Source organism: Leptinotarsa decemlineata, unplaced genomic scaffold, assembly GCF_025532065.1.
Source record: "Leptinotarsa decemlineata unplaced genomic scaffold, Ldec_3_MD MMD2_tig00026282_RagTag_RagTag, whole genome shotgun sequence".
Lineage (NCBI taxonomy): Eukaryota > Metazoa > Arthropoda > Insecta > Coleoptera > Chrysomelidae > Leptinotarsa > Leptinotarsa decemlineata.
This window is the reverse complement of record NW_027412668.1, coordinates 18,790,347-18,800,736: the sequence shown is the minus strand read 5'-3', so window position 1 is coordinate 18,800,736 and position 10,390 is coordinate 18,790,347. Positions and strand designations below refer to the sequence as shown.

The following is a 10,390-nucleotide window of genomic DNA, read 5'->3' as shown; positions in this document are numbered from 1 at the left end:
TCATCAAATTATTAATCAGCATAAAAAAAATTGTGGTGCCTACCTTACTAAAATACAATATGACTGATATAAGTGAGCATAAAACCCCTGTAAAATGAACTCTATAAAAAGTACTTAATTTTAATCCCATCATATCCTTATGTGTTTCATATTATGTATATAGTTAATTTTCAATTCATTTTGCTAATTTATTTTCAACAGTTTATATCTATTCATTCAGTTTAAACATTTCTTTTCTTTAGTTTAGTTATAATTTAGAATTTGACAATATCACGCACAAAGAACATTTTTTTAAAAATGTTGCTTCTGTGATGCATACGTTTGTTTACCCAATATCTGTTATATACATGTGATCAATACGGTGAATAAACATCATTATTATTATTATTAAAATTCTATAAAATAGTAAGTGAGGAATGTTGGATAATTTTTGATTATATTTTATAATAAATGTTGAATTGTATAAACACATTTGATATTTCTTTTTATGGTATCATTGACAACTTATTCAATTTCGTTGAATAGTGGAAGCCAGTACATTTTGAAAACGTGACACATCTGAACACCGATGGAAAAATATTTTGAAAAGAAGAAATGTTCACAACAAAAAATGTTGAAATGAAAAGAAGGTAAATATAGAAAAATAACTTAAAATCATCGAAGACACGACAGAAGAATGGTTAGTTAACGAATTTTTTTCGAAACACATGAGAATGGACTGCACTTCTATAACAACATTGTATATGTATTAATAAAAACAAGACAAGTACAGTTGTCTATAGAGGCAATGAAAAGCATTCAGATGGGATGAGTCTAGTTCCTTGATGATCAATTGGAATATTTCTGAATTCAAAAATTGAAACATAATGGAATTACAAAAAACTGTGTAGTAAATTAGCACATTTCCCGAAAATCGCACAAGCCAATAATTCTTGCTAGACCTTCCCAAGAGAAGACAACAGCAAGGGAGGAAGTATTCGAAATTTCAACAATATCAGGGATTCAATAATCCTTCGGCGAAGATACTTATATTCTCTTCGATAAAGAAGAGAGAAAATTTGTAAATAAAGTCAAATTACTGATTTACTGTTTTTTTTATTAGCTTATCTTCCATTTGTCTCATTTATTATTTGTTTCATGGAAGTTATGTAGAACAGGCATTACTTCCTCAGTATTATATTTCCCAGAAATAAGAATTATTGTATGTGAATTCCTTTCTGTATACGAAAAATCTGTTAGAATAGTTGAAGTATTCAAGAAAATTGATTTTCTACTCTTCCAGTGAGTATGGAAAAGTTGATCTAAAGCTGAGAGATGTATTTCTGTAGAGATTGTCAAATCTAGGAAGATACTTGAGACTTCTGTCTTTCTCACCGTTTTCTAAGGAACGTGCATCTGGTGGGCAGAACCACATCGAAATAAGAAATTTCTTTCTACATTTGGGAAGTTGTATTTATTCATCTTTAACGTCTATTCCATAGACTCATAAGTGACATGATGTTTACTTCAATCAAACAGGTGATTTCCCTTTGGCACAAAGCAGTAAGGTTTTAAGCTCTCAATTTCATCAAGTATAGTAGAAATAGATTGTATTTATTGAAGACAATAAGTCATAATGTATTTAAAAAAAACATTAGAATTTTCGCTTTTGTCATGAAAATAGAAATAATCTTTAATCAATAATGAAATTGAAAACTATTAAAAAACATTTTTGGAAACCTGTTTTTATTCTAACCAGCTGTCGCACCCCTACGAAAGACAACCCTCAGAAGTCGGAACTTGTGCGACTAATGAGGTCTTACTTTTTAACGTATGATTCCTAACACGGGTTGGAAAATAGCAACACGGCGGTCGATTTGAGTACAAAGCTTCCATCCACCAGCTCTGAACAGAATCTGTTCTGTACAAAATCTGTTTGGAATTTTTTTCAACCAGCTGTCGCCCCCCTACGAACCACAACTTTCAAAAGTTGAAACTTGTGAGAGCTGGGGATCGGCAAGGTATCATTTATCAACGTGCGATTCACATTGCCAATTGCACGAATCAATTTAATGCAGAGTGTATAGTCTATCCATTCCCAATTGGAACGGCAATGAAAATAACAGTACAGTCATAAACATTTCTTGCCTGTGGCCCCTAGTCGCCCAAATAGTTAGTAAACGTTGCTATCAACTGTTGTTGAGGAATAAAGGCTCGGCTAGCTGGACTGGCTGAATACTAATTTTTTGTCCGTTTCACAATATTTTTTTATCAGTGCCGTGTGTTCGTGGGGTTAGGTGAGGTAGTGAGTGGTTTTGCAAACCGATTTTTGAAAACTTTTCCTAGAGATCAATTACTCTAACACCAAACTGATATTTTTGCACTCAACGAGCGTTTCGCAAACATGGTTAGCATCTTCAGGAGAAACAAATTGATACTGAATCTGAAGACAAGGGTTAGCTGTTTATATATCTAAAGTTTTTTGGTCCGATGTGGACTTTGTTTGTTAAATGATGATGATCCTATTTGATTTTTCGGTAATTAACTAGTGGAACCACTACCTGCTAATTAATTTGTCAACAATAGATTGAAAAGCGGACAAATTAATTACGACGAAACCAAGTATTGTACTTTGAAGACACCTTCTTCAAGTGGAAAACGTGTTATAATTTTGCATGCCAGGAATGAAAGTGTTTTCGTACCTAACGCTTTGCTTCTGTCGGCCAAAAATATGAAAGATTCGTCTGCTGATTACCACGAAGATATGACTACGACTTTATTCGAAACCTGGTTCAGTGAGCAGGTTCTCCCAAATATTCCTCCAAACTCGGTTATTGTTATCTCAGTTATTAACTAAAATACCAAAAAATAATACAAAAAAGCAGATATTGATGGTTTCATGCGAGATCATGACATGGAAATACCCGAAAAGATTCCAATGAAAAAGATATTACTGGCGACCATAAAACAACGTAATTTCAAAAAAGATTATATTATTGATTCGATGTGTGAAACACGTGGTCATATTCTCTTCCGTTTGCCTCCATACTTTTGTGTGTTCAATCCAAATGAAATGATTTGGGCCACAATGAAAGAAAGCTTGCGGAAATGTAATCAGTCACCGTCTTTGAATGCTGTAGTGCTTGACAATATAAGGCGAGTGGTGAATGAAGTAGGTAATAGTGATGTGTGGAAGAACTGTGTGGCCCGCATTATAAAAGAAGAGAACAAATACTATGTGGAAAGTGCCATAAATCCAATCGTTATTCAACCCGATGTTGATTTCACCTCATCTGAATATAGCGAAGACGAATTTTGATTTTTCTAGAAATTTTGTTGGCCTCTATTATTTTGTAAATATATGTTTGACGAGAATTCGTGTGATTATTTGTGTTTTCATTGTATTTTAAAGTTTTCGACTCGGAAGACAACTACCTTAAATTTCGAAGTTTTTCATAATCACCCATGGTGGAAAAATTCAGTTGAGATAACTTTTTCATGGAGTAATCAATTGCTATGATTGTAAGAATGAGTAACTAAAAAACTACCCCTGAAAAATAATGTGTCTATGTCGAGTGCTGTTCCAATTGGTATTGGAAATACTTGTCAACTGTCAACTACGAACTGCCTTATAAAATACTGTTCCCGAGTAGAGAGGACTGGATCTTCCAGGAGAAGGCAATATTGAGAGCAGATAGTTGTTGGTTCACAGATGAATCAAAAACACCTTCCGGTTCTGGTGCAGGTGTTTTCAGTCGCAGACCCAGGACAGATATATCCACCTGCCTAGAAACCTATGCGGCTGTATTTCAAGCGGGAATTCACGCTATTGAATTGTGTGCGGAGAGATTGGAAGAATCCAACTTCATACACAAGTCAATAAAAGCATTCTCGGACAGTCGAGCGGCGTTGGAAGCTCTTGGCTTCTACCAAGCAACGCCTAACAGATTGTCTCTGGTCTGGATTCCTGGCCATACTAGCCTGGAAGACAATGAGATTGCTGACTCCCTTGCAAAGGAGGGTGCTGCAAGCATCTTCATTGAACCAGAACCTGTCATTGGCATCGCTTTAGGCTTTGCCAAACCAAATATGGCAAAAATATTTATGGACTTCTGGCAATCTTCCAGTATTAGCTCACTCCAAGGCGTTTATTCACTCTCAAAGCTTGATACTGAACAGTTGTTGGACTACGGTAGGGATGAATTACGATATCTAACAGGCCTTCTCACAGGTCACTGTCATTTGAATCATCATATGCAGAGACTCGGACTATCGGAGGACAGTGTGTGTCGCCTCTGTTTGGAAAATGATGAAACAGCAAAGCACATACTTTGTGCCTTCCCCGCTGGGGACTGAATCAGGCTTTTAGAGTTCGGCAGAGCCGTACTCTTACCATCTGACCTGAAAGACAACTCACTATGCAAACTAATCGGCTTCGTTAAGAATCTGGGTTTATTTGGTCGAGTGTGAATAGGTGCGAGCCACAATAAACCCTTGCGGGTTGCGGTGGAGGGTCGAATAGACCCACTCACTTTGGACCTAACCTAACCTAGATACAAACATCATAACTTAAATAAAACTTTGTTGAGAAATTGGATCTAGAGTATTGCCTTGGGAATAACCAATTCAATATCAAAGTTACTTCACAGAATCAGTTAATTTTCACTATCAATGACCGATACAAAATACTCGTAGGAAGCTATTTTCTGGAATCAGTCTATCCTGTGCCATGTTCGTTTTTCCTAATGCTGCTGTTAGCAATTTTCCAAAAAGCAACGTTTTTTGTCTCAACCAACTGATAATGTGAAAAAGTGACAATATTCTTTTTCTATTCATTCGATTATTTGTACTTCCCATTTCAAAATAATGAATTTGTTGAAGTAATTTTCAACTCTATTTCTTCTAATTTACATTTATGACATAACACAGTTACATAAATATTCTTTGCACTATGAATGCTGCTTTTCACTAGTATCACATAAAAAACTGATTCATTTTTCAGCAAAGAAATATCGCCTGTATAGGATCAAAAAATAATGACAAATGAATTATCATTTGATTACACACATAATTTTGGTCACTTTTATTTCACACCTCTGAAGCTTTATATATTTTTTGTTTGCTTTTTTATAGTGTCTATATAAAATTTGTGTACGATAGTGTTATTTAAGTCCAACATTTACACACCTACACAAAATTTTTTGTGCAACTAATTTTTGTAACTTCAAAAACTGTAAAAACATGTGCTTCATGATATTCGACTTTGAGTCTACCAAGTTTTTAGGGTGACATTTTTCTCTGTGGGTGGCTCGTCTTTCTCATCAACCAGGACCATATTGAACTGTATGATTATAACCAAATATGTAATAATAGCCGAAAAAATTGAAGAGAGGCAAGATTGGTTTATATCATAGAATCCTCCTGCTGAAAACCGTGGTTTCCATTGTTCGGCATATTGCACTAGAAGTTCAAGCTGTTGTCGAACTAAAGTATTTTCTACACTTTCATGGATACTGTAGCATGTCTTGACGATCCTTTTACCACTTTGTTCTACTGATTCACATGCCATGACTAAAATCACCAGTGAAACCTGAAAAAAAAGGAAGTTGATTTAGAATATTTCGATCATTCAAAGTAAATATCGCACGACGAATGGGAATTTCGATTCTTTTGATGTTTCATGGTTTCAAGTTGTAATGAAATTCACGTACTAATATTTGTTATCTTTTGAAATATCGATGACATCGTAATGACATTAATTCACATATTTGACTATTTCCCAGCCAAAAGGAATATTGTTTGAATTGAAATGGTTTTATTTTTAGATTCCCACATTTTTTTTGGATCAAGATCAAGTAGTAGAAAGCCAAAAACTTTCTTTCCCAAAAAATTATTCACTCCTAAAAATGTAACCCTTTCAATTCAAACAATATTCCTTTTGGCTGGGATATAATAAAAAATGTGAATGAATGTCATTACGATGTCATCGATGATATACGTAGATCAAACTTATTTCGTGACATAAAAATCGTAATTTATGAATGAATTGTGTGTTTTTTCTTTCAATGTTATTCAGATTGGTGTCTGGAGCAAGTGTTTTACGGCGAAACATCGATGTCTACCAGTGGGGATGACATTGTTCCATGTAAGTAAAATTTTTACCTTTCATTTAGCATACTGTGTAGAACTCCTGTGAATGATATCTGATTAATTCCATAACGAATGTTTGGCATACAAACTGAGTAGAGAAAAGTGTTTTTTAAGTATTTGTTTCGAAAGAATTTTTCTTTCGTGTAATTCAATGTTTATGTGAAAGTAGCTGTTTCAGGAAGGCTTTTTCTTCCAGTTTGAGTCTGAAAGTTACTTCTTCGCATGATTGACATATCTATGTATGGAATTACTTCTTTTAAAATTAATTGCTTCCTTCCTTTCTTTGGAAGATTCCAACATTTTTTTGTATCAATATGGAATAGTAGAAAGCCAAAAACTACATATTCGGTTTATCTATAAAAATATAGATTGAATGGAATATCGATACTTGATGAATGTCCGCATCAAAACCCATAAAAATTACTGATTTTCACTATGAAATTTCCAAAACTACGACACGTGTTTTGCTATAAAATCACTTCCTCAAACAGCTATACCGGAGCTGCCTCAAACAGTCCTGTTTTGAAAATACATTTTTCTAACAAATTAACAACCGCTAACCAATTGGTTAGCGTGAGTGGTTCGTACTACTCATTCAATCCGTCGCTAGGTGGATGAGGGATGTTGTTTGCAAGTGGACGATAACTAATCAACGGTAACGGCCTGGCTCTCGGTAAGAATATTGGGATAATTGTTCGTTATCATATCTCCACGACTTCGGTGTCATGTGTTTTCTCGACATATTCTACTTTCCAATTCATCGGATCCCTTTTGTAGCGTGAAGAAATTTTTGGCGTGCATTAACCCACTCTTGCCTTTTCCAGTAATTCCAGAAATCAAGTTAGGAAGTTTCTCTTGCCGTTTTTTTGGTGTTCATTGCCCACTAATCCAGAAATTTATTTGTTATCACGATCTAACCACCTTTGTGTACAGCCAATACATCATGTCTGATCTCTACTCATCAATTTGGATCAGTTGTATCTCAATTTAGTCCACTCCACTAGTGAAAAAGGGAATAGTAGGATCAAACAGGCTGGCAACTTTTTTTTCTAGAAATCTTGATATTCAACCTGGAAGTTTGTTCTAGTACTTGCTTCAGTCTGTAAGGTGCACATTCTATTCGTGTTACATATTGTACATTTATCTATTTGGAAATTTCAACGTCTAAAGGGCTTGTGATGCACTGTTTCGAACCTTTGGTGGAGTAATGGATATTACTAGAGTTTTATCCGAACAACAAAATGTTATTTCAACACCTCGATCACCAAGTGATCGTGTTCAAGAGAAAGATTTAATCTTCTACACTCCGGAATCAAAACGAGCGTGATCTGAGTGGAAACCAACTGGTGAACCTCATCCAAAATGCCCGAAAGAACAACAATCAGCTTGGAAGGTGATGGCTTCGGTATTTTGGGATGTGCGTGGTGTAATATTTATCGACTAGCTTGAAAAGGAAAATACTATCAACAGTGAATATTATATAGCGTTATTGAAGCGCGTGAAGGCGAAAATTGCAAAGAAACGACCGCATATGGCAAAAAAAAGTTGTTTATTCCAGACAATACTCCGTATCACAAGTCAATCAAAATAATGGCAAAACTACATGAATTGCACTTCGAATTGCTCCCATATCCACCGTATCCGCTAGATTTAGCTCCCAGCGACTGCTGGCTATTCGCAGACCTCAAAAAGTGCTCACCGGTAAGAAATTTCGCTCGCATGGAGAGGGTATTGTTGAAACTGAAGCCAACTTGGAGGCAGAAGATGAATCGTTCCACGAAAGTAGTATTAAAATGTTAAAGAGGAGCTGATGATTGTGTGACACTTGATGGAGATTATGCTGATGAATAAAGCCAATTTTGAACTTTTCAGCCCATGTGTTACTATACTTTGTGCTTTTCCTGCCGCGTACCAAATCAGGTTTTCAGTATTTGGAACAGTTTCACTTTCATCTGGTCTGAACGATGAGTCAGATCAGCTTCGTGAAGAAGCTGAATTTATTTGATCTAGGTTTGAGCGGTGGTGAGCCACAGTAAACCCAGGCGGGTTTCTGAGTAGGGTCGAATACTCTCTCACGTTGGACCTACCTAAATGCAGATATTTCAGATGTCAGATATTTTCTTCACTGACGAGTGGCAATGCTTCAGAGATCTACTGTATAAATTTCAGCGACTTTCTGCTGCTGGATGAACAAGAAACATTGTGATAGCAAGTCACGATAGCCTCTGTGATGTGGCTATCGTGACATTAGCCGGGAAAGTAGGTGTTTTTCGTTGGGCAATCACCAGATCCTACAGTGCAGGAATGTTGAAAGAGTAGAATGTTTCGGAATTTAATTTTGAAATATTTTTTTTGAAGTTATCCACACACCCAATTGATTGTGCTCATGTTGTCAAAGCACTTTATGATAAGCTTCGATTTCAATGTTCCACACAGCTGTTTATGTGCGTTTTCGTTAGCGTTATGAAAAGTTCATAAGATACAAGAAGTTTGATGTAGTGTGTATTCCATCTATGGCTGCTATCGAAACCTAATAATCAGTAAAAACAAATTTATTTCCACATTCCAACAGCAATAGGTTACTTATTTCACTTACCACATATGTAACTGAATGGAGATAATTTAAAATTTTCCGGTCTGCGGCAATGTGGCCACCATCAATTGCATAAAGGAAGAAAAATAGTATGTATAGAACTGTATTGCATATATTGATGAACATTGTGCTACCAAATATAAGATTAACTTGGTGAACTATAGTGTGAACCAATTTGTAATAAATAGTAATTTTATTTATGCCGCTGACTGTCATTCTCTCGTTCTTCGATGAGTTCTTCAAAATTCTATTGATGTGATCTATTCTATTTCTCATCCAGTTAGCCAGGATCACATAATAAGAATTGAATAGGATAATATAAAAAGCAGTTATCATCACATCAAAAACTAATATAGATTTCAATTGTATGGGACTCGTGAATATGAAATAAAGTTTCGAAATGAAAATGAAAACTAGTAGAAAGTACATCAAACCAAGCCCAAAATAAAGCATAGAGGGTTTACTGAAATCATCCAAAAACTTTGTTATCATTCTCTCGAGGGCGAGAATATTTTCAAATAGGTATCTCCACGATTTCTCCCGACGAAATGTTAATATGAATATGCTGTTGATTACGAATACAGATTGAGCTACTGATATTATGTATGATACTCCTTCTATGACTTTATGACCATTAGTATGGTAAATAATTTTCTGATGAGTAGAATAATAAATGTTCACCATGTAAAGGGAGAGCAAAATACTACTTATAATTCCAGACGAAATGGATTTGGAAACTGTCTCTTTGAGTTTAAAAGGCGTGGTTCCAAAATACTTCCCACACTTAAACATGAATTCAAGGCATTTGAAATCCTTTTGAACAGCTTGTCGAAACAATGAACATTTTGGTATGAATATTGTTTCAATGAATTTTTGATCGCACTGTTTTTCTGTTCTACGGTAAATCATTTTCATTGGTGGTAATCGAGGATTTGAAACATATTTACGAAATTACAGAACAATAAATATTTGATATGTTTTGATGTATTTTACATGGAAGTGTTTGGTGAAGTTTTATTTGACATATCACGCCATGGATAATCGACAAAAATATGAAAGGGAGAAAAACTCAAAAAAGAGTAGGGTATAGGTATTTGGGAGAAGTATCAGGTCGAATAGATATACCTATTATACAGGGTGTTTCCTAACTACGGTTCGAAACTTTATAGGGTGATTCGTTAGGTCGTTTAAAAAAAAGGTCCTATGAACATATGTCCGGAGTTGCTTCGTTTCTGAGATACAGGGCGGTGAATTTGCTACAGTAATTTGAAGTAATAAAGCTTGAGCTAGATTGAAATTATTAGGTCCAGTGGCGTCTCAATGGGCACCGCAACGAACATTATTGAGAAAAAAAGAACGCCACTTTTTTGTAGTTTTTTTTTAGATTAAGCAACTAAAACTACAATTATTTTGTCGTTAGTGTTTTCTTCATACCAAGCTTCATTTTTGAGAAGGAAAAAATAATTCTAAAAACTATTTATGGACAACATAAAATAAAATTCAAAAGTAAATAATAAATAATTTCGACCTTAAGTTAATGAGCAAAATGTTCACCTTCTGACGAAAAACATGACTGCAATATACAGTGTGCAAAAGCCAAATGAAATAAATTCAAAATTTCGGTTACGGTACATATTTTAACAACATCCTGAAACACGTCAAATTTAA

At 35.0% G+C, this 10,390-nt stretch overlaps 1 protein-coding gene across 1 annotated transcript; it reads right to left on the bottom strand.

Annotated features, from left to right (window-relative positions):
* Positions 1–4,917: 4,917 nt before the first annotated feature.
* LOC141484592 (uncharacterized) lies at positions 4,918–9,747 on the bottom strand. The gene is made up of 2 exons (XM_074179563.1): positions 8,678–9,747; positions 4,918–5,569 (listed from the first exon to the last, which is right to left on the bottom strand). Exons 1-2 carry the CDS (start codon positions 9,635–9,637, stop codon positions 5,249–5,251), a joined length of 1,281 nt encoding a protein of 426 aa, XP_074035664.1. The 5' UTR covers positions 9,638–9,747; the 3' UTR covers positions 4,918–5,248.
* Between the last annotated feature and the right edge of the window lie 643 nt (positions 9,748–10,390).

Bases quoted from the DNA above. Each gene is read 5' to 3' on its own strand.
- LOC141484592 (XM_074179563.1), bottom strand. From the start codon at position 9,637: ATGAAAATGATTTACCGTAGAACAGAAAAACAGTGCGATCAAAAATTC. The intron at 5,570-8,677 runs GTTTTTACTGAT...CTTTTTTTTCAG, and splicing joins TGGAATGTGGAAATAAATTT to GTTTCACTGGTGATTTTAGT.